A 25,036-nucleotide genomic window follows, 5' to 3' on the forward strand; every position below is an offset into this window, starting at 1 on the left:
TCCAAAAGATTGTCAGATGCTAATTACAGCTTCTATTTAATGTCTAAATTGGGAAAATTAAATTCAGTCTAATCAGGGAGGTTAAGGGTTTTTTTGTTTTTGTTTGTTTGTTTTTTTGGCACTTCAATGCCAATTTAAGAAGCAACAAGATTATCTGAACTGTTACAAACATGCCTAGTTTTATGCAAATGATAAACTAGCTGCTCCTGCTTTAACTCCTGAGTTTTAAAGTTTTACATATTTACCATGTTTCTGGGTTACTTAACAGCCAGTTAGACAGGAACTTTTTGAATAGAGATAAAGATTGGCCAAGAGTGCACTAAATTATTTAAACCTTCTCAGGTATCTACATATACCATGAGAATACCTGGAGAAAGGTGACCTAAATTAGGACACGCTTTTTCAGATTTCAATTCCATACCAATAGCCATTGGCTCCTCTCACCCACTCGAGAGAGAGAAATGAGTGGGAGAGAAAACAGGAGGAGAACTTCTGTTTTCCTAAAACTTATGTTCTGTCTTAACCAGAAGTTATGGGCTTGATGCTGTCATTACTGAGTGAAATTCTCTAATCTGTGTTATGAGGTATTCAGACTAGACAACTTCTGGCCTTAAAAACCTATTAATCTAACAAAGCAATGCAACAGGTTAAATATTAACAGACCCAGTGGACATTAAGACTTGGGATGCTCTTTGTTGATAAGATTATTCTTCCCAGTGATCTTTCAGTCTATATATGGTGGCATCTTGATACACATCTAGGGAGATAGTTTCATTTATTGGATAGGGCACCAGATAGACTAAGGAAATTTGTGTATTATTCCTCACCTTGCTACTGACAAACTGTGCAATGCTGGGTAAATTCTTGATGTCTTTGTCCCTCAGTTGCCCCATTTGTAAAAGGAGGATGACAATAATGAAGCTTACCTATCTTAATGAAACACTTTGGGATCACCAGATGAAAACTGTTGTGTAAGTGCTACAAAATTATGATGGTTGTTAATTCCATTGTTTTAGCTCTCTAGTCACTAGAGATTATCTTCTTTGAAAAATATGCCAAATAATAGGTGCTACCATTGAGTGGATAGTGTCAACTCACCTTTCCTGCATAGACTATCTGATAGTAGGATATTTCTACATTGTTCCATGGAACCCTCTTTTTCATGGGTAAATTCCTTCTGCACAAAAATCTGGTAAGTGGCTGGTGCTGCAGATGTCTCAGTAGAGGCACACACAGAGCTGTTAATTTTTGTTGCACAGGTGATTCTCATCCTGCATTTGCTAGCCAGACAACTAGAAATGAGATTTTTCTTTTTAAATCAGATCTATGGTCATTTCAAAGAATGTCGGAGAGCTATCTGTTGTCACCAATATAAAGAATCCTCATTACAGTCTTGGTACTAGAGCCAGTGTTACTGCTTTCTCTCCACCCCATGTCACTAATATTTAGTATTAGATTTTTAAAATACAACCAACACTTTTGATGCAAGGTTACATGAATATAGAATCAGCTCTTCAACGTCAATGATAAGTCACAAAGTCAAACCCTACCTGTAAAGAAACAGATATGCTACTCCACGACATCTCTTTCCACGCAACAAATGTGACAAGTGGAATACCATGTGCCAAACATCAAGCAGCTTTGGCTCTTTTGAAAGAATCCGAGAAGTGAGTCCCTGTATCAGGGGTTCTCCTTTTGGAAATACTCTTCCCAATCACCCAGATATTAAAATCTAGGTACCGTTAGTAAGAGTGTAGATACGATTAGCTAATCTCAACTACTGAGTTAGGAGAGATGACCTTGTGTTTAAGTGTTAGGACTGGACTCTGATCAGAGTTCAGTTCCCAGCTTTGCCATAGATTTCCTATATGACTTTGGGCAAATCACTTAGGGTTCATCTACATTGCAAAAACAACCCTCCCCGCCCCCAACGAGTCTCAGAATCTAGGGCTACTGACTAGGGTTCTAGAGCTTGCACTATGGAGCTAGAAATAGCAGTGTAGACATTCCTGTTTGGGCTGGAGTATGGGCTCTGAGACCCACCCACTTGCTGCTATATTTAGCTCCATAGTGCAAGCCCAAATCCGTAATTAATCGGTGATGAATTACAGGTCTTAATTTTGGTAATGTAAACCCACCCCTTGATTCTCTCTCTAATGCATTTTAGTGTGCAACTGCTTTGTTCATGAGACCATATTTGAGGAACTGTGTATTTGAAATTAGTCCCATTGACCCAACTGCTAGCTATTTTAAAAAAACTCTAGTGCTGATGTAGGCAGGGTGAGAAAACCAACTCATCTGCATCCCAGTCAGATGATAGTGGCTACCAGCAGTACGTTAAGAAATGAGTGAGATTATCATTATGAAAAAAGTTATTTTAAAGGCCAAGGAAAACTTTACTTAGGTCAAACTCTTAATGATATTGTTTGAATGAGCAGTACAAATTTTATACAGTTTGGAGGGCATTCTGTTATTTGGTGGCATCCAGGGCTTTTTTAAGTTGGTTCAGCCTACCAGCTGCCCAACCTTACTTTTCAAAACACAACCAAAGTTTTGCAAGAATGCAAATGAAAAGGAGGTATATCAGTGACAAAGACATTATTAAATAATTAAATAAAGTACAAAGGGCCAGATCCTCAGCTAGTGTTAATCAGCATAGCTTCAAGGGAGTTAAATTGATTTATACCAGCTGAAAGTCTTGGCCAGGTTTGTTAATATATCTGTGAACAAACAGGCTGGAGGTACTCCAATGCATAGCATGGACTGATTCATTAGTACCAAGTCAACCTGCAGGTTGTAGAGAAAAATCACATATCCCCGAAGTTTAATAAACTTTACCACAAAACTATTTTCCTGAAAATTCACCCCAACAATGTATCAGCTATTTGTTATTCACAGTTTACTATTAATCATTAGTCAATCACTGGTTTAAAAAGTTGCACTCATCCTATCAGATAGCAGAACCAATATTATGTAACTTAGTTGATCAGTTACACCATGAAAAATAAGTAGCAAACATCAACTATCTACAGACTGAAAACTGTTCATCCGCACTTATGAAAAACAAGTACATTCAGAAATGTATACAAAGTTTACATTCACAATGAATAATCAGACCAGCTTTGGTTGATAGAGAGATTATACTATCTGATAATGATAATAAAACTAAATCCTGCTTGCTTCTGGCATTTTACTAGAGATAAAAGAGAATTATAAGGTAATCACTGCTCCTAATTGAGCATTTAGTTTTCCCAGGGTGGTATACAGTCATTAACCCATCCTTCTGTAATATCATTTTAGACCTCAAAACCACCTCACATTCTGCCCAGATGAAAAATATCACCTGATTCAGCTGCTGCAGAAAAGGTGAATGCACTTGTCATAAATATTCACTGGCTGATTACTCAAAAGACTATTTTGTTTGTACTGTTGATGAGGAAAGCAGTTGTATAACATATGATGCTGTTCAAATTCTTATCAAGAAAGCTTTACATATCTACCGCAGTAATCCTTTCTGACACAGTGATGGCTGCAATGATGGAGCCTATTAATTATGGATATTTACTGAACACCATAGAAGCATAGCTCAGGCTGGAATCTGAAAAAGTCTCAGTTCTACTTCAAGTGTTGAGCTAAATATCCATATTTCTAGAAGGTTGTTGATATTTATTAATTTAGGATTTAAGCTGAAATGAGCAATGATGTTTAGCATGATGATTCAATAACACAATCTCTCTCCTCTTTCATCCTACTCTCAGATCAGTGCAGTTCCCTCCCATTAGTTATCTGTAATACAAAGAACTCTCAAACCAACCAAACTACCAGACTACCCTATTCTGAATTTTTCAATTGGTGTTAGGGAGTTGAATAAGAGCATTAATTGAAATATATTTTGGTTAATGATGAGCTAACCTCAAAGGATGATGCATTAATTCAGGCTCACTGTTGATAAGCTTACGTTCAGGAGCTTATATATTTGATTGTACCATCCAATTTTTTGTGGTCTACAAAACAGGACTGGAAATGTATTTGAGGTTTTGAAAAGTCACAGAGCGGAAAAAGCACAAGTGACACTACTGCCAAACAACAACAAATAAAAATCAAAAACAAAACAACCCCTACCCCACACCCTGAACATTATGCACATTACTATAAGAAGGAGAAAAGGGGGGGGAGGGGGATTAAAAATTTCAAATTCTAAAGATTGAAAACTCATTTTTTTAATTAAAAATAAAAATTGTTCCATTTTGAACCAGTGAAATGAAAACATCTTCAACATTTTTCGCAAATGTTTTTGTTGTTGTCTCTAAACATTTTTCTTCCAGCTCCCCTCAACTATCAGAGAATTCCCTAAATTAAAGTTTCTGTTGCAACAGTTCTTCAGCCTCATTGCATATACTGTATGTTTCATGGTATATATCAATAATAAACTTAAATCCACTACAGTTCATATTTAACAAGGAAAACGGGAATAGATAATACTACATATGTGGCTGAATCAGTGTTGCAACAGGGACCTTAACCTTTGGAATTTCCAGACGCTTGAGTACTTGGTTTTCATCCATGTTGTTGATTGATACTAGATTTTCCTTAGTTTCTCTGCCTTTTAACCAGGAGGGAGGAGGGAGAGACAGACAGAAAAGATACAAGGGAAAAAGGGGACAAGGGAAAGAAGAAGAAGAAAATTGAATGGGACCTGGAATTAATCCCAAAGTGTAGCATTTGCTACCTGAACTTATATCAAGTAGAGAGAAAAGAAAACAACAATAACAAAAACCCAGATAGATACCATGCTTGTATAGCAGCTATTCATATGATAAATTGCTTTTACCATGTACCCTTGACTGCCTGACTGTTTTTCTACCATTAATTCATCTTCTTTGTGACTAAATCTTACGTTCCAGACATCTGAGAAGCTTTGAAAATTTGCTGTTAACTGGGGGTAGGGAGAGTGCTTCTTTCCTCCAAAGCATACAATATGTCTCCGAAAACTACACTGGCACATGGCCCAGGAATGGTACTCTTTAGTAGGGTGACCAGACAGCAAGTGTGAAAAATCAGGACGGGTTGAGGGGGTAATAGGAGCCTATGTAAGAAAAAGCCCCAAATATCGGGACTGTCCCTATAAAATCGGGACATCTGGTCATCCTACTCTTTAGTCCTGGATGAGTGACTAGTTTAAGGTCTGATATTTCACAGTCCTGCAGGACTAGAAATAGGAGCCACAGTTTTAAAAATAGATGCTTTCAATTAGGCTCCTATATCTATAGGCAACTCAATAAGTGGCGTGATTATAAGAGGTGTTGAACACCCAGCAGCTCCTATTTGATTAATTTAATGTACTCGTATTTTAAAATCTTGGCCAGGAGCTTTATACATTTACAAGTGGGAGAATCTTTCTGGCATCCAAAAATGACATTCACTCTACTCCAGTACGTTATAAGATATGGGATCTTAACAGTGTCACATTATTATACATAGAATTTGCTCTATCTCGTCCTGTCCTTTTTCCTTGCTTTTAAGGGTGGGCAGGGGTTAATATTGCTAGGGCTACCTATGGAGTACTATAGGCCCATGCCACCGACCAGACATGGTCTGATTGTCTAAGAAGGTCCCTGAATTGCTGGCAGTGGTGGTTTTGGAGCAGCCACTGATCCTTCCCCAGCCCCAGGTAAGCAGCAGTATGCCAGCCAAGCAATCGTTAGTGGCAAGATAGTTCTTGCAAGGGAAATCTGTTCTGAAGAAACCCAAAATCTCCTGTCGAAGAGAAAGAGGCTTCATACCAAGTAAACCTATTTAATGACGTGGAAAAAATTCTCCATCTGGGAAGGTCAGAGGAAGTAGGCCTTTCATTTTGGATTATTTACTGCACCTAACATGGTCAAAACTATCTTTGAGCTTGATCAGAGTACACTTGGCTGCCATTTTGACTTTCTACCTTCTGATGCATGGACTAACAACTTTTGCTCTCACTATGTCTACCCAAATTCAATTGCTCCATAGTCCTTTCGGTGTACAAACTACCTCTCTAGTGGGATCTGACCTTTTTCTTTCAAAGCTAATGAACCTATGTCAGACGGGTTGCAGTCGATACCTTCTTACTGAGAAGACCACATCTTAAAACATCAACCCAGAAAGTTAGAGAGAGACAAGTCATGATGGTCGTTGTCACCTACATTGTTCCTCCCAGAGATAAGGTGGTCCTTTGTCCTCACCTGTGATTCCTGACTAAAGTAATCTCCAATTTCCTGGCCTTTAGTCTGTCTGCATTGCTTCTCAAACACCATTCAAAACCAGGAAAAGTTAGGCTTCATACTTCAGACACCTTTTGTTTACGTACTACCAAAACAATCCCAAACCTTTTACAGCATATAGGGATAAGAGTAGGAATCAAATCCATTTCAGCTCAAGGCTGCTCAAGTGGATGAGACTCTGCATCTTTGCCAGCTACAGCCTGGTAAACCTGCAGTCACCTCTAGGTATTGGGGCACATTCAATTGGACCTAAAGCAGCTTCCATACCATGCCTTTACTATGTTATTTTAACTGAAATGTGGAAGGCTACTACATGGAGCTCTACACACCTTTACTCAGAATTAACCCCTCAGACTAATCTCCTCTGAGGTCACTGATGCTTGTTAATAATCATAAAAGTGGGGATCCATGTGCCATTTCTAGAAGAAGAAAAATTACTGTGACACCCTGGCACCCCCATATTCAACACTGTCATATAATGATGATATGTTGTGTACAAAGTATGACTTGTGAGGTATCATTCTGAAAGTCTTGATCTGCTAAACATTAGCATTAAACATTGGATTGTATGTGCTATCATTGTATATGAAGTTAGGAAATCTTGCTATGTGTAAGTTACAAAAGTCTGATGTGAGGCTGGAAATACCCAAAACCAGCCTTTCAGCTACAACAATGGAGTAGTCAGACAGTGTTAATTGCTGTCATCAACACCCATTCAGGGAAGAATCCACTAGCACAGGAACTCTGTATAAGGAAGTTTCATCAGAGGGAGTGAAGACTGTTTGGCCAATGGGGGCGGATCCCCCACGTCACATGCAAAGACTTTTCAGCAAGCTGGAAGAACCTATAAAAGATGGGGAGTGACATCATGATTGTCTTCACTCCCCCACAACTCAACCCCTGAAAGAACCTCTGGAAGACAAAGGACTTGGAAGGGGGACCCAAGCTGCACAGTAGACACAGATTGTGCCTCAAGAATCTGTAAGCCTGTTTGTATCATCAGTCAGGGTGAGATATTGCTGATTCAAATCCTATCTAGTTTGTGTAAGTCTTAGTTTGTGATTTTGTTTAATTTCCTAGATAACCTGCTTTGATCTGTCTATCACTTAAAATCTATCTTTCCGTAGTTAATAAATTTATTTTATGTTTTATCTTAACCAGTGTGTTTTTGATTGAAGTGTTTGGAAAATTTCAGCTCAGTTAACGGCTTGGTGCATGTCTTCCCCACATCGAGGGCAAAGTGGATCAATTAATGAGTTTGCACCGTACAGATCCCTGTGCAGTGCAAGACAGCATAATTCTGGGTTTATACTCCAGCTGGAAAATTGGCTGGGGCCTCCATTGTTAGTCCATGAGTGGCTTAGGTAAAGCACTCAGGTGACTCAGTTGGGTGTGTGATGCCACCTGCTGTCGTGTCGGGTGATAACAGGGCCTGGAGAGACTGGCTGGGTGTCATCATCAGAGCAGTGTAAGAGTGGCCAACCCAGCTGAATAGTTAGGGCGCACAGCGGTTCCAATAGCTCCCAGACTGCACCCCAGGGGTACAACCCATCACAATACCCGTAAGTGCAGTTCTTCAAAATGATTGCCAATATGGCTCCCCACTTGCCCCAGTTATGAGATCGTTGTTGCAGATTTATGAATTAGCAGAAGGAACTGAAGGACAGTTAGGGCCAGGGCTACACTCCCTTTTGTATTCTCTGGGTCCTGGGATTTGGTAGAACTTGGGTCTGCTTGGTCCCAATGGAAATTGCTTACTGGACGCTTCTAAGTTCAGATGCTGCAGATGAGTATCTTCTACGAGTGTAGAACCATATGGACTATCATCTCAAAGAACCACAGTTTCTGAGGTAAATGATAATTTTCCCCAAGAGCTTACTCTCCATTTAGGGAACTGGAACAACAACATGAGACCTGTGCATCCAAGCAAACCTAACCAAGATAGCTTGTCTAGTAAATATTTGCATGTAAATGCTCAGAAACAATCTAAACTTCAACAGATATTAGTAGACATCATTTAGTGACTAAATTTGAATTTAAAAAGTGAGCAAATTGTAAATTGCTCACAGACAATTTGTAAACAAAGCTGGATTCATTGGATGAATTATCCACTAGGAATTATTTGCTCAGCTATTCCTACACTAACTGATTGAATACTAGCAGCCCCATCATCTTTATTAAAAGACCTTCACAGGTTTGTGTGCTTATTTTTACTTCAGTGGAGTTGGTAGCAAGAAAGTGGATCTTGCTAGGCAGTAACTCTCTTTCTAAGAGATCAGGTGTTTTATAGTCTCCCTTCATGCAGAAAAAAAGCAGGTCTTCTGGTGGAGGGTGTGCCCCAGCCAGGCCTGCTATATATTTTATTTATTATATTACTTACTAAAGTGGAATTAACTTATCTTCAAAGCTCTTTATAGTTTATGTATTTAATGCAACCAATGTGCTCAAACTATTCTGGTGCATATTTTTAATTGCCTGCATTTTCTTTAAAAAAGATCCCTTTCTTCTTTTTTGTTTTTTCTCCTTTCCTCTTTTTCCTAGGAATAAGTTAATATATTTTTCAGTTTTTAAAAACTATTTAGCCTTTCTGATGATGATATATATTGTAGGCTCAAGTATAGCAATTTAAATTCACCAGGCTTAACGCCATTAAACTGAGATAAGTGGTAGTCGGTTCAATAGCTCCCACTTTCAAAAATCAGGCCACTTATTTAGGAGTCTAGATATCGATTTGGGAGCTTAACTTTAAGCAGTCAAGGCAAGATTTAAAAAAAAAAAAAAAAAAGAGTGCCTAAAGTTAAGTTCCTACGATTATATTCAGGCTCCTAAACACCCAGCTCAAGTCCCAGAAGTGCTGAGCACCCAGCAGCAACCACTGAACTCAGTGGAAGCTGCAGATGCTCAAATACCTTTGAAAATGAGGTAACTTTTATTTAGGTGCTTAACTTGCACCCAGGTTTGAAAATGTTAGCTTTCTCATTTTAAATCATTTAGCCTTTTGGCTTGTGTGAATTAACTGTAAACGCTGCATGCCAGTACAATGCCTTATGTGTTTGTGAAACTTTGGTACAGTGTTTCATCAATAATAATCCTAGATGTAATTGTTCCATTACTGGTATACTTGCAATGGTGCTGGATCAGTGCATGCTGACATTTGGACAACACATACACGGATTCTTAAATTAACCTCCAGCATAGAAATGAAAGGTGTAAAAGACACCTCCAGTACCAAAGCAGCATTCTTTGTTATAGTAAACCTTCCGGTGCTTTGTCTGTTCCAGTATTAAATGAAAATAAAACAAATATTAGTGCAGTACCTGCTTCCTATCTGGAACCTATATACTCACTTCTTCAGAGTATTCTCCCATCTATTTTTTTCAACTGCAAAACTAAAACTATGATCACAGTTCTTCATTGGGCATAAACCACTACAGTGATTGAATTACCTCAGTAACTCTGCACCAGAGTGAATCCAGAATGGATCAATATATATCTCACAAATCAGCGCTTTATCCAGTGGAAAAATTGGTTGTTAAAAAAATTCCCAAAACAAAAAGTTCCCAAAAGCAAGGGTGAAAAATATATGTTCCTTTCTTTATCCATATGTACTAATACAAAGAAAATAGTTAAATAATAAGCTTGAATTAATTATATGCTTATTGAGGCACAGTGAAGTAAATGAGAATGCCAGAAGTTGGAAAGTAGCCAAATGAGTAATAAACAGTTTTAAGACTGTCTAGAGACAGACTTGAGAATATTATAGTCATCAGGCAGCTGAAAACAGCGTCAGGGTAATTATGAGCATTTGCAATCGATTAAGAAGAATGTGATAATTTTATGGGCCTTTATTAAACTGGCATTACAACTTCAAATAATTTGAAAATGTTATGGTTCCAAGTGTATATCCCTGTGAATGGTCATCTGATGTTTATTTCTGGAAAGTAGATATGCAAAAAAGAAAAGAAAAAAAACCTAGTGGAATTACTTTGTCTTTTTTCCCCCTGCAGTTTTATAGGAATGCCTTCTTGTCAAATATATATATCTGCCTTTAGTGGTGTGGTGGTTTTTTGGTTTTGGTTTTCTCTTAGACAGCAAAATCTGTCTTAAATCACCACCGAGGGACCAGTAAAAATCCATTGCCCCATATATGTGGTCTTTAAACAAAGGTCAACGTTGTATGGCAAACCATATGGGAGTACTTTAAAGAGCATGTTTAAGACAAGATATTATCTATTTGGAAGAGGTCCTTAATACATTTTTCACCATATCTACATTAACAAGCATTTATTTATTTTATGTATGTTACTGCGACTTTTGTATACTAGACACAAATATATGCACATAGGACTTGATCCTGAAAGGTGATGAGTTCTCTGGCCTGTCCAGCAATGGAACTGCTCACATGATCAAAAGTAGGCACATGCTAAATGCTTTGCTGTATGTGGATCAGAGTGCTTAACACCTTGCAGGATCGAGTCCATATAGTGCCTGTACTTAACATCTGTCAATGTCTAGCTTGCTTCTTAAATGGCTCCCATCACCTTAATATCTTGGCACCTCATAATCATTAATGAATTTATTCTCATAACACACTGCAAGGTATTATCTCTGTTTCCTAGACCAGTTACCAAGGGACACACATGTGAGATACAATTCTGGGGAGTGGGTACAACACAATGGGAATTCTGGAGCAGACCCTGTGCTAATAATCTAATAGCCTGATCTATTCATCTGTAAATGATGTACTAACAAGGAACTTTCAAATACATTTAAATGCTTAATACATCTTTGGTTATTTACACATCCCAAGAGCCAGTAAGCATAGGTTGTTAGCTTTTAGAGGAATAAATATTATGTGCATTAGTGACGAGTGCTTGTATCTTCCTTTTGCAGAAAAGTTAGGTTGAAAAACAGAGGGCTGGAACTGAACACTCTACAGAAAAGTGATGTTTAGCCATTTTTTACTGTGTACAAATGCCAGATGATTTTAAACTTCATACTAGCCAGTATAAAAGAGAATAGGAAAATAAGACACAATGTTTTCCCTCAGGAACAGTCCTACTCCTTTCACTTTTCCAGAGAACTAGAAAGTTCATCTGTCTGCTTTGGTACCAACAAAATATTTAAAAAAACCTTTTTGTCTGAAAATATTTAGTCTTTTCGTCTTAGACCTGTAGAGATACCTAGATTTAAAATGGCACAAAATGCACAATTTAGCTTTCCAAATGATTGATTGGGTTTTTCATAAAGAATTTACTACCTCAGGAAGGTTTCTGATTTCAAATGTGCTCTTAGAAAATAGAATGTATAGTTAGCTGCCTGTAAAGGAGGCAACACCTCCTAAAAGCTTGTCTCTTCCCATTTGTTAAAACTGCTGGTGAAATCAGCAATACTCTATAAAAGACAGTCTAATCGAGTCATCTAATTATTGAAGCTTATTGAATACTGCAAAAAAGCAGCATTGACAGACATTCGCTCCGATTAGGAATGACCATTCAATTTGTTTCCCTTTTTAATACAGTTTTTGCAAACATTCACATGAAAGGGTTTTTTCTTCACACTAATATTTGGGGATTGGTGGTTATTCATATGCATACTATTAGTGGTATCTTTATACAAGTCAGAGTATTTATGATTCGTATTTGCTGTGCCCAATAACTAAATCGTGTATGGTTTCAACTTTAAATCACAAATTAGACAGGCCCTAAAGAAAATGGGCCTAAGTTTACAAACTTTTGCAAAACTTTAGGTAAATCTGGACTGAGTTGACAGCTTTTAACAATTCCCAAAATTAAAGAAGTTGCAAGTAATGTCCTGGCAGTGTTTGCCTGAAACACCCCGTGTCCCCACTGGCCTGACCTTGCAGCAGGTGTTGACTGCTTGTGAAAGGGTGAAGTGGTATCTGCTGGCTCACAGAAGGAAGTGACTGATTACCTGTTAGATATAAGGGAGGTGAAAGTGACTCTCTGTGATAGAGGATCTAGGATGTGGGATGAGCGGTCTTGAGCAAGGAACTCTAGGAGCAGTCAAGCCTGAGGAGAAAATATGAGCTGATGCTTACCTCATTGTTGTTTCCTTTGTTAATAAAGCCAAACTCCAAAAAGGAGATGGATTTGCACTTTACAGACTCTGTGGATAGTGTTTTTTACAGCAAGTTGTGAAAGGTGCCCATTTACAACATGATTTTGTTGTAAACACGTCACATAGCTCTATTCCTTAGCAGTGCAAGAAACCATCCTCACTGACATTTGCAGAAATGGCAGCATCCTACTTTGAAATAACTAATGTCTTATTAAAAGATACTTAAGGCCAAATTCAGTTCTCACTTGTGCCCCCCCCCCCCCCCACTCCTCCGCCACAGCTCATCAACTTTTCTTAGGTCCCTAATGCAACTTGCACTGAACTCAAAGGCAATGTTTCCATTGATTTCAATGGGAGTTCGATCTGGCCCATAATGCAGAATTTATTAAATCAAAAATGGCAACAGACAGAGACATGATGGTTAAAAGGGGCTGATTCTGCTCTCACATGTTATAACTTGCATTTACTTCAGCTGAGTTGAGTTACTCCTGATTTACTGACAGATGGCACAGAATCACATGGAGAATTATGAAAACACCTTACTGCTGAAAAACATACCAAGTAAAGGCAACAGGCACTGCTTCCTGCCTTGCCAAACATACTTGGTAATCCTGGTGTTCCTTTGATGTCAGCAGACTGTGTGTTTAACATCAGAGTTCTGAGGTAGGCAAATGCAGTGGTAATTATGCAGCAGCAGTAGTAAACTGAAGGATCTTATAGGAGAATCTGGGTCATGAGAGAGAAAAACCTCTTATTTTAACTAGCAAAAGACTTCAGTATCTAAGACCTTAATCTAGGTGCTATCACTGTTCTCTATGCACTTAGCAAAATACATATAAGTGAAAGAAAGAAAATGAAAAGTGAGTCAGATTTGGTTTAGAAGTTCTCTTTCCTCCTCCCCTACTCACACCAAGTATGCATCAGTGTAGCCTAAGCATGCCAGTCCCTCATTAGTATAGCTGGGTGGGAAATGGCTTTGCTGTCCCAAGACCTTTTGAAATTTTTCCCCATCTTCTCCCCCCCCCCCAAAAAAAACCATGCAGAGTGAATTATCTCACCCACCCGAGAATAGCCAATAGCCCACTGATGATGAAACTCACCTGAGAAGTGGGAGAGCCAGGTTCATGTCCCTGCTGTGTCTGATTCAGAGCAGGAACATAACCTGGGTCTCTAACATCCCGGGTTAGATTACCCTCACCACTGGGGTTTCACTTACAATGTGGAAGACCCAGTCTCAAGGCTCTGCACCTCCCACAGAAACACAGAAATGTAGGACTGGAAGGGACTTCAACATGTCATCTAGTCCAGTCCCCTGCACTGAGGCAGGAGTAAGTATTATCTAGACCATACCTGACGGGGTTGTCTAAACTGTTTTTTTAAAATCTCCAATGATGGAGATTCTACAACCTCTGGTAAATTGTCCTGATGTTTAACTACCCTTACAGTTAGGAAATTTTTCCTAAAGTCTAACCTAAATCTCCTTTGCTGCAATTTAAGCCCATTACTTCTTGCCATGTCTTCAGTGGATAAGCAGAACAATTTATCACCCTCCTCTTTGTAATAACCTTTTACATACTTGAAGACCGCTATGTCATCTCTTCCCCTCCACTCCCCCGCAGTCTTCTCTTCTCCAGACTAATTGACTCCAGTTTTTTCAATCTTTCCTCATAGGTCATGTTTTCTAGACCTTTTATCATTTTTGTTGCTCTCCTCTAGACTTTCTCCAATTTATCCATGTTTCCCGAAATGTGGTGCCCAAACTGTACACAATACTCCAGTTGAGGCCTTATCAATGTTGAGTAGAGTGGAAGAATTACTTCTCATGTATTGCTTACAACACTCCTAATACATTTCAAAATTAGTTTCATTTTTGCAACATTATTATATAGTTGACTCATTAAGCTTGTGATTCACTATAACTCTCAGATCCTTTTCTGCAGTACTCCTTCCTAGGCAGTCATTTATTGTTTTGTATTTGTGAAGTTGATTGTTCCTTCCTAAGTGTAGCACTTTGCATGCGTTCTTACTGAATTTCATCCTATTTATTTATTCCTCCAATTTTTCAAGATCATTTTTAATTCTAATCCTGTCTTCCGAAGCACACTAAGATAGCAGTCCTCTGGCCCCCACTCCCATCTAGTTCCCAAACACACAGTCCCCAACAGGCCACACTGTAAACTTTAACCAAGCCAAAAGAAAAACCAAAAAGACAGAGAAGCTCACTCTAAAATTTAGTGCTCCCTCCTCCTTCAGCAGGCAATCTTCCTCCCTGCCTCTCAAACTCCCCTGTTTGCTATCCGAGTTTGCTAGGACACTTAGCATCTGGATGTTAAGCCCTTCTCTCCTAGAATAGCCAATAGCCTGATGGTTAGGGCACTCACCTGGGATGTGGGAGATTCAGATCCCTGCCCTAAATCAGGCAGAGCTTCCCAGGTGAATGTTTTAGCTATAGGATGGGTCATACACTGAGCTGCTGGATGAGCCCCACACACAGAAGAAATTCCATCTTGGATCTGAGAAACCTGTTTCATCAAAACTGATATACTCCTGCAAAATGTTTCAGTTTCAACAAACTGGCATTCCTGACCAGCTATACTCATTAGTTATTAGTAGAACAATAGTCACTGACCAAGACTTACAGTTACTTATTAAAATTTTTCACTGGAGTAGCTCAATTTTGCTATGCCACAAAGTTTACAGTGAAACTCTGTTTTAAGTATGATTCGTTCATTTTTAATTTTTTTCAAGAAAACATTTAAAATTTAATTTTTAAAAATCCCTATCACTTTAAAATAAATATCAGTGGTTTCAAAGTGAGGCTTCTGTATAACTTCCCTGTCACTCAGTTAATTAGGGCTTATAGGGAGCAATTGCTTCTTTCAAATACTTCCATTTTCTTTGTTGGTAAGGGAGTTTTAAATAGACTGCAGACTTCTATCAACTGAATATAATAGCTTTAGCAAAATGCACTCTTCTCTCCCTCTTAATAAGTTGAATACATAGGTCCAATTATGTTCAGAAAGAATTTGGGATATTTTACAAAGCAGAACACACTGTAAATGAACACTTCTGACCTGCAGAAGTACTTAACTCTAAACATAAATGATGCTCACTCTCTCTCTGCTAATGAAAGGTAACCACTGATAGGCAAGATAAAAGTGAAAAGCATTTCCAATTTGTTGAACTTAAAACCTATGACACTGATAAATGGATATGCAAATTGTGCAGTCCTTTTTCGAGGCACAAGATATTTGGATTAGCATGATATTTATTTTGGATTCGAGCCCAGTCCTTCTGTAGCAAGATTTATTGTAAATACCAAAGGCATATTCTCTTTCATTCAACAAGAATATTACTGGAAATAATTTCAGAGATATGAGTAAAGTGTTTCCTTATAAATTGTGAAATTAAATAACTAGGAAAATTGGTTCACTTCCAATAAAGAAAAAGTAAACACCTTTAATCACTCACACGGATATATAGACACAGAAACATACATGACGTACACAGAAAAAAAGCACTCAGATCATTTTGGATTGTGTTAAAGGTGAAGAGACTGGATTTGAAAAGAGTTAAACAATTCTGCTCTCAGTTACACTCCCATAAATGTGGAATCAATTCCCTGAACTAAATTGAATTGTTCCAGATTCATACTGAGTAACGGAGAACAGAATCCGACCTAAAACAGAGTGGAAAATATTCAATCAGTTTAGATAGCTGGTCTACTGCTTTTAGCTGCCCTTTACTGTACTGTGCATTGCAGGTATCCATGTAGAACGCTTTCCCATAGTGTCAGCACCAAACAGAGACTCAACAGGGCTAGGAATTTATTTCCATTTGATGTGCCACTTATTTGCTGGGTGATCTTGGGCAAGTCACTTCATTTCCATGTGCCTCAATTTCCCTGTGTGCAAAAAAATGGGGATATTGCTGCTTACATCCTTTGTACAGTGCTTTGAAATCTATCGATTAAAACCCATATAGGAGTCATCATGATCTGCATTGGGATTATCTCGCCCAGCTCATGCAGAAATGACAGTGAGTCTTTGACAGGCTGAGGTCCATGACCTTACTAATATTTGGCAAAATCTTTCATTTCTTAATTCTGTCAATGGTCTCACTATAATCATAACAGCCGCCATACTGGGTCACACCAATGGACTATCTAGCCCAGTGTCCTGTCTTCTGACAGTGGCCAATGCTAGGTGCCCCAGAGGGAACAAACGGAACAGGTAATCATCAAGTGATCCATCCCCTGTAGCCCATTCCCAGCTTCTGGCAAACAGAGGCTAGGGACATCATCCTTACCCATCCTGGCTAACAGTCATTGATGGACCAACCTCCATGGATTTAGCTAGTTCTTTTTTGAACCCTTCTATAGTCTTGGGCTGCACAAGATCCTCTGGCAAAGAGCTCCACAAGTTGGCTGTGCATTTTGTGAAGAAACACTTCCTTTTCTTTGTTTTAAACCTGCTGCCTATTAAATAAGTCAGTTTGGGTATTTTATCCATACCTATGAATCTGCCTGGGACTCTTCTACGAATCTGATTGCTCAGAGTGTTTTCTGCTTCAATCACAATTGTTGACACTATGAGGGAAGCATCCTCTTAATCATAATTAGCTCCTGCTTGGAGATAACTCCATTTCCTCTTGTGAAGCCATTTACAATTGACATTTTGAACAACTTCTCATAACTTTGCTGCTTCAGAGTTATGAACGCAGGGCCTGACAATTCACACTGTACTCAACGGGATGGTTCCCATGGAGTTGTAATAGCCTTTTTCATCATACCCTACAAGGTATTAAGACGCTTTTCGTGCACTAGACAATTTTACTCATGTTAATCACGTAACCAAACCAGCAGTTTTGTCATAGGAAGGCATATCCATTAATTGCTGCATCGGGGAATGGTCCAAGGCCAAATGAAGGCAAGGGAGGCACTCATTCTATTCATTTCAGTGATCTTTACATCACACCCACAGTAATAGATTTTTTTTTTGCCTTAGATACACATGTCCCCCAGTCACCATAATATCTGAGCATCTCATAATTTTTTATTGCATCTATCCTCACTACACCCCGGTGAGGTAGGAAAATTCCCTTATCCCCATTTCACAGCCTGAGAACTGAGGTACACCTATGGGAGTTGGGTGCCTTGGTGCTTCAGAAAATCCCTGTTAATGCCTCAATATTTGGAAAACTTCGGTCCCCGGTGACTTTCCCCAGGTGACACAGGAAGTCTGGAACAGAACAGGGAACCGAGCCTGGGTATGCCGGGTTCCAGGTGAGCACCCTGACCCCTGAGTGATCCTTCCTTGGACCACGTCCTGAATCCCCAGGCAGGTAAATTGGGCTCGTTAAGTGAGGAGGTTTTGTGTGTCACCAGGAGGGGGATATGCAAATAAGGAAACAGTTTCCTGTTTAAATCTACAAAAAACACGAGGAGTCCGGTGGCACCTTAAAGACAACACATTTATTTGGGCATAAGCTTTTGTGGGTAAAAAACCACATGCCCAAATAAATCTGTTAGTCTTTAAGGTGCCACCGGACTCCTCGTTGTTTTTGTGGATACAGACTAACATGGCTACCCCTCTGATTATAATGCTATTATATAAATCAGTACTTTCTTCTCATCTGCAATACTGTGCTCAAGACTGGTGACACTATCACAAAGAGGTTACTGTAGAATTGGTGGAAGTTCAGATATGAGCCACAAGAATGATTAGGGGCATGGAAAAAACTCTGATAAGAAAAATGATTGAGAAGAGTGGGACTGTTTACTTTTAGTGAGGAGACAAATAAGAAGGGACATGACAAACATATGCAAATAATGAATAGTCTAGAAAAGCTGCATCTAGAAATTCTGTTCTCATCTGATAATGCAAGAACAAGGGGACAATGAATTTGTATATTCAAAACTTATAGAAGGAATTACTTATTCACAAAACTAATCGTTAGAATGTAGAACTCACTGCCATGTGATGTTGTTGAAACCAAGCATTTAGCAAGATTCAGAGAGGGATTGGACATGTATATAGATAACAAGACTATTCCAAGTTATAGTAGAATGTATGTTTAAAAACTAGAAGGGACATAAAATCTCAAACTTCAGGGTTAAAGTCGATCTTTGACTATGGGAGGTAAGGAGGAGATAACCTTGGGTGGCAGATTATTCCAAATCTGCCTCCTACAGAGTTTCTTGAACTTTCCTCTAACTTAGTACTAACCACTGCCAGAGACAGGATACTGAACTAGTAATTCCTGTGTTCCCATGAGAAATCCAAAAAAGGTCAGAGCCACTTTGAGGACAGTGGAGGGACATTGCTTGCTGGCTTTTCTGTCAACCACAGGCTTAGGTCTCTGGTCTCCCAGTGGCTCACTTTACATCTGGTAAAGATGCTCCTGCCTCATTTTATGTCTGGAAGTGACAGGGCACAGAATGAATTAATCTCAAACCTACTGCTAGTGGACAGACATCCACATTATAAAACTGTCACCACAGTGGGATTCTGAAACAGAGACTAAAGACATAAAGGACATGGAGTCTGAAATACCCTCTCAAACCGAACAAATGGAATGCTGCAAAAACAATGTGAACGTTCTTTCTTATTCTCAACTACTAGTTAATTGTAATGTTTCTTCCCTTTTTTATTCATGAATGTCTGTGTAAATAGATGTTTTGTTTACATGAACATTTGGGGGATGGTTCTTCTTCATGAGCATACTTATGTTTAGATGTGAACAAGCATGTTAATTCGTGGACAATAATTCATCACCAAAAATTCTTTGGAGCTGGGACTGTGTATTCATGTGTGTGTGTACAGCACCTATTACAATGGGGTTCTCATATTGACTGGGACTGCTGGCTATTTTATTATAAATACTTATTATTTGCTATTCATCATTCTATATTGTCCTAATTTTAATAAATTATCATTTAATCAGAGAACAAATTCAACAGCATATTACTTGGGTGATCAGTCAGACACCATTAAATATGAATAGCATATTGCTGAATTGAACCATTCACAACCTGAAGACTTAAGTTTGATAATAAGTTGTTAAATGTTCATCCAAACTAACTGTAAATACTTCTGCAAAAAGCAGGTTTGGTTTCAAAACAATTCATGAACAGAAAAAATGGTGAAATTACCCCAATAATGTATTGATTATAACATGACTAGCCCTACTCTCAGGAAACCTGAGAAGTGATGCCTTCAGAAATTGATTGAAACACACAGTTGGATAGAATGGGCTAATTTGCACTGTGTGTTGTACTTCTTCTGGTGATACAGGACTGGTGGTTCAGCACCTTTCATACGCACTACATGCACTCAAAGGTTTTTAAAAAGAATGCCTCTCCTTTCTGCCCCTTCCCCCCTCCCCCAACCCAAGTGTCTATTTCTAGATCTCTATTCAAGAAGTTTACCTGGGGGTCCTGCATTCACCCAAACCAGCCCATTCCCGTTAAAGTTTGTTTCTTGCTTACATTGCTATTTCAAATTCCTACCCCACAAAAGACTCCAGTACATACAAAAGATTCGCCCCTTGACAAAATTCTAGAAGTGTGAAGTCATATATTCTATCTGCTGAATTGTCATAATCTATTTGCACACACTGGCAAACAACAAAACTCATTAAAATCGTTTACACTTCATAAACACCACAAGATAGAAGGCTAGATAAATTCTGCATTTAACTTTATCAAAGGAATTATCAAACAAAGCCAAAGAAATTGATGGCTTTTAGAAATAGAGTTTTCTGGGGTTATGTGAAATCCGAACATAGCCATAAATGCTTATATGCAAAATGTAATGATGTGGAAGATTTTAAAGATTTAATGCAATAGTTTTTAATACAATTACGGATTTGATAACAATCACCCCACTAAATAAATACTTACCATACTCGTTATCATAGAAAATAATGAATTTCTGCCAGGCGTATTCCGTGACCACCCTCAATATAACGTCATTTACATAGACGGGTGGGCGGACAGACAGTGTGTAGTCATCATTTCGATTGCTCCTGGTGAGGCCACAGCCACTTCTTGGAGTCCCAGCTGTTGAACGCTGGATGAAGAGGTGAGGGATGTGCATGGCATCTGCCAAGGACTTCAGGGATCCCGCCGACGTACAGCCAATGGAGCTGACAAGGGCCAGGATGCCTTGGTTCATAAGGTCACATGCTGTAAGAAAACACAATGATATTCAATATGACAAGGGCAGTTCAGTGCTCACAGCTTATTTTTCTGCTGAAACAAATAAATACTGGGAGTTGACATGCAAGAGCTTCAGTGAAGTAAAAAGAAGTTAGCGTTTTGTAAATTCAATAATCTTGTCTACTATAAAACAGACCAATCTAAAATCTACCTTGTGCTATAAAAGTCAGGAGGCTTGTCTATTCAGTTCAAACTGCCTTACCTATCATCACTACCAAGAGCAGTAAGACTGTTCCTTCCCCTGTCCTGGAAGTGAAACTCAGCTAGAACATAAACTTATTCTATAAATATAGACTCTTACAAACTAAACCCAACTATTAAAATAACTGGATTTTCTGGGGAGATAAATACTTTCTGAAGTCCAGCATGCCCGTTCTGGGAATAAGATATTTGCATTACACATGCAGAACTTGACAGAATAACAGCTCAGACTAGCTGTCAACTTTTGAAGGCAACTGAATATAGTCATGCACATTAGCTTGTCCAGAAAGAACCAAAAACTGAATGGCTCTTGGGTTATACAAGAAATGTACAGTATATGTGATCTAACTTGTCTATTTTAGTGTTTCAACAAAAAAAACCCCCACAGTCTTATAAATAGAATGCTGCTTTCAAAACTTAGGGCAGAATTTCTGCAAGTTTTCCCTCCTCACTTTTTGGAAAACCATGTTCATGCAAAAAGTAACACCTTGTAACTAACAGCCCAGTCAATGAAGGCTGAGTTACAGCAGAAGTTCTGAATATTACACTAATGACATCCACGTGAATACCAAAGGTACTTATGATTAATGTTAATGCAATCAATCAATAAAAAGAATAAATAATTATTTAGGCTATAATTTTGAAGCATGACTCTGTGAAATAAAGTACAGAGTGAAGTGTTTATTTTGTCTTTCTAATTGAGTTGAGAGCCAGAGCAAGTCAGCAACACCAGCTTGTAATGCAATTCCCTAGAGCACAAACCAGGGACAATTTTTTAAATGCCTAATTTGAGACTGGCAAAACTACATGTGCAGTTACCCTGTATTCATACATGCAAAACAGAATTGTGCAGGAAAATACAATAGGTATTTACAGGTGCATATGTAGTACTTTAGTTGTGCAATTACCCATTTTGTGTGCAGATTTTGTGCACACAGCAGGTCAGGACACAAATGAAGAACCCACATGTGAAAATTTTGGCCTTTAAAGTATTATTATGGCAGACATATTTTGTTATCAGACCTGTTAGATCAGATTGTCATCTCCTTACACTACTCTACAAATATTCCCATTGACTTCAATATAACTATTTATGGCATAAGGCACTATTCAATGTGAATAAGGATGTCACAGTCTAGCCCTTATAATCCTACCCATGTAGCCAAAAGACTGTATGGGAGATCATGGACACAGAGAAGCTTTTTCATATAAAATTAATACATTTACCATGTAATATTTAGTAATATTCAAGATTACTTCTAAAAGAGTCAAAAGAAAGTCACCGTGTATGTCAAAATAATATACCATTCAAGAAATGACAATTAGGATTGAAGGAAGGGGTTATTCAATACTTCACATCACTAGATTTATCCATCAGAATTATTTCATGTTTTTTGTTAGTTCAGTATCCTGCTTCACAGACAGGGAGGTCCCTCTGCACCAGGAAAAGTGTGGCTCTGCTGTGTAAAGTGGAGATGGATTTCCATGGGGTTATCCAGGGATGCACATACCCAGAGGCAGTGCTAGCCCATTGGGGGCCCTAAACAGGAATATTTCTCCCCACACACACAGACACAACGCATACTAAAAAAGTGAATGGGGGAACCACTTTAGCTGCACGGGGCCCTAAGCAACTGTTTAGTCTGCTTATGCCTAGTGCTGGCTCTGCACGTACTCCTGAACATCATGGAGTCCAGCTCTCCGGGGCTTCCCTGCATAGCAGAGCACAAATGAACAAGTGAAGAAGGGCGAAGATGATGGCAAAGAATTCATTACTTCACAGGTTTTTTTGTCCTCCCCTCTATAATGTAGGCTTTTTGGGAGCCAATTGGGGTACTATGTTAAAGTAGCCTCCACAGAGTGGCTCCAAAGCACTGGAACTGGGGAAAATGACCCCTTCTCCTGTGTAGATGCCCAGAGTATAGCTTACTACTTGTGCTGGGTCCCAGAATGGATGGAAGAGGCACTGTCAGGTTAAAAATGAGATAGACTAGTTAATGTCTCTTTTTACTCAGCTTCTAATCACTTTTCCAGTGCTCTTTTCATACATTGGGTAAATATTGTGATATCTAGAGTGCAAGTCCTGCAGGGAATGCTAGTCCTTCCAAGATAAAAATTGCCAGTGTCATTAAAAAAATTATCCTTTATTTTTAGTTTAGATTTTTTTTTTTTTTGGGTTACCAATCTTTGCAAAAAAGATTTTTCAGTGCTGCTGAATTTTAGGCCTAAATGGACCCGACAACGTCCCTTTACATAAAATATGCCCTGCACCCATAGTCTCTCAAACATGACTTTACAAAACACATCACAGTCAGAGACAGTCTTACAGAAATCACCCTGAGGATCCTTCTCATGTCAAAAGTCTATATTTCTAGGCACTCCTTATGACCAAAAAAATAATCAGGAGACTCACTATAATACTGCAAAACAGAGGAAATTTTCCATGGTGCACTGTGTTACTGAAACAAAGCAAAATAGGAGGGGAAAAGCATACAGTTCAATGTTGGATTTATTCTGTTGCTTCATGGGGCCAAATCCTGCTCCTAGCACACAGACTGAAAGAGCATCTGCAATCTGCTCACTCCAGGTCACTCTATTATGAATACTGTTGAAGCATGAGGATTGCAGTTGCCCCCAAGGCTCCTGCTTCCCCAGTTATGCATACAAGGAGTGTATGTGTGTGTTGAGATGGGATGGTAATCCAGTCAATTTTGCTGGCAAATGCACTTTCGCACCTACAGTTAGTCTTACAAACTCTGATTAACTGCATGTATAGGCAGTTAGGCTTGTTATTTGGAATGTTCATTCTCGCTGCATCAGTCTCCCATCGACTGAATTATCTTTTAGGTAGAGAGCCATCTCTACAGTTTATACCCACATAAACAAAACAAAACCATTTCCTGGCGTCAAAACATTATACACACTCCTCATCCAGGCATAACTCCCATTGGCTTCAATGGGAATTTTGCCTCTGTAAGAAGTGAAAGATTGAGCCCTATATATTATCTTTTTTAGACAGTGAAAAGCTTAATTAAATCTTTTTTGTGCTTATCCAAATTTTCAGTGGTAGTTTTTTTCATTTCACTAACTACAGCACAAAAGCATCTGAAAATCCTTTCTCCATTCCTTCCCAAGCTTGAAGAAATCAGCCAGTACTGTGCCCTACCTCTAAGTAAAAAGATTACACAAGGACTTTAAAAGCATCTTGTCATTCAAGACTCCTTTAATTTATTTTCACTACCTGAGAGGTCATATTTTAAAGCGGATATTGAATCTATTCCTAATATGATCAAGCTACATTATTTTACCATCAATATACCATAAACATTCCCATGTCTTTACATCCTTCTTCAATATAGTAGAAATGTCAAATTCAAATGGATTAGTATACAATTCTATGAAAGGTGTGACAAAGTAAGCCTTAAGGAATACAGGATTAATAATAATATTTACATATCTCAAGAGTTGTACACATTAATTTATCCTCACAAGCATCACATGGTGGATATATAATAGGATGGCCTGCCACACCTGTTCATTGATCAGACCCAGATGGGGAGGGGTCAGGTGACCCCTATAAAGGGCTAAGAGAGCTCAGTAGAGAGATCTGTACCAGAATGTTGAATTCCTGGAGTAGAGCATGAGTCAGGAGAATTGAAGGGAAGGGTGGGTCCTGCTTTCAGCACTGAGGGAGGCAAGCCTCTAGGAAATGTATCCAAGATGAGCAGAGGAAGTGCTTTTGTTTTTCATGTTTTGCCTACTTTTATGTTTGAAGAAGAAAGCTGAGCCTGTGAAGAGAATTGGGTGTGGCAGAGTCTCTTTCCAGGCATAGGCAGCAGGAAGCTCAGTCACCCCAAATTTATCAGTCCAGTTCACCAACTGCCCTCTCCCTTGGCCCACTCGACACACACATGCTCAAGTCAAAGAGAATCCCCAATGAGCCCCATGTGACGCTGTGGCAGGGTGCTTCTAGCAGCAAAGGCCAACAGACCAGAGTGGGTAGCCAGGCCCCTGCCAAGACCTTGGGACACAATTGAGCCACCATTGCCTGGGGATAGTGCAAGGCCAGGTGGGCTTAGCTCACTCTGCAACCCCCAGCCCCTGCCCCACAAGACAGGAGCTATCACTGCCCGGGGTGAGTGCAGAGCTGGGCGGGCTCACTCTCCAACTCTCCTACCTTCCCTACAAACCCGGCCAAGATAAAGCTTGGTCCAATCTTATGGGAAAGGAGTGACCATTCTAAAACAAAATGCCAGAGACAGATTTTCAGACCACTGAA

The 25,036-nt window shown here is 39.0% G+C and overlaps 1 protein-coding gene across 2 annotated transcripts in view; it reads right to left on the reverse strand.

The window, feature by feature from the left end:
- The window catches only part of GRID2 (glutamate ionotropic receptor delta type subunit 2), a 1,035,124-nt gene that overhangs the window by 442,641 nt on the left and 567,447 nt on the right, over positions 1 to 25,036 (reverse strand). Inside the window, exon 3 of one of the 2 annotated variants that reach the window (XM_065405036.1) lies at positions 20,239 to 20,523. The exons of the other annotated variant lie outside the window; for it this stretch is intronic. Within the exon in view, the coding sequence (XP_065261108.1) occupies positions 20,239 to 20,523 (285 nt within the window). The remainder of the gene's footprint in view (positions 1 to 20,238; positions 20,524 to 25,036) is intronic. 2 annotated transcript variants of the gene reach the window in all.

This window comes from Emys orbicularis, chromosome 5 (assembly GCF_028017835.1).
Source record: "Emys orbicularis isolate rEmyOrb1 chromosome 5, rEmyOrb1.hap1, whole genome shotgun sequence".
In the NCBI taxonomy this organism is placed as follows: Eukaryota; Metazoa; Chordata; order Testudines; family Emydidae; genus Emys; species Emys orbicularis.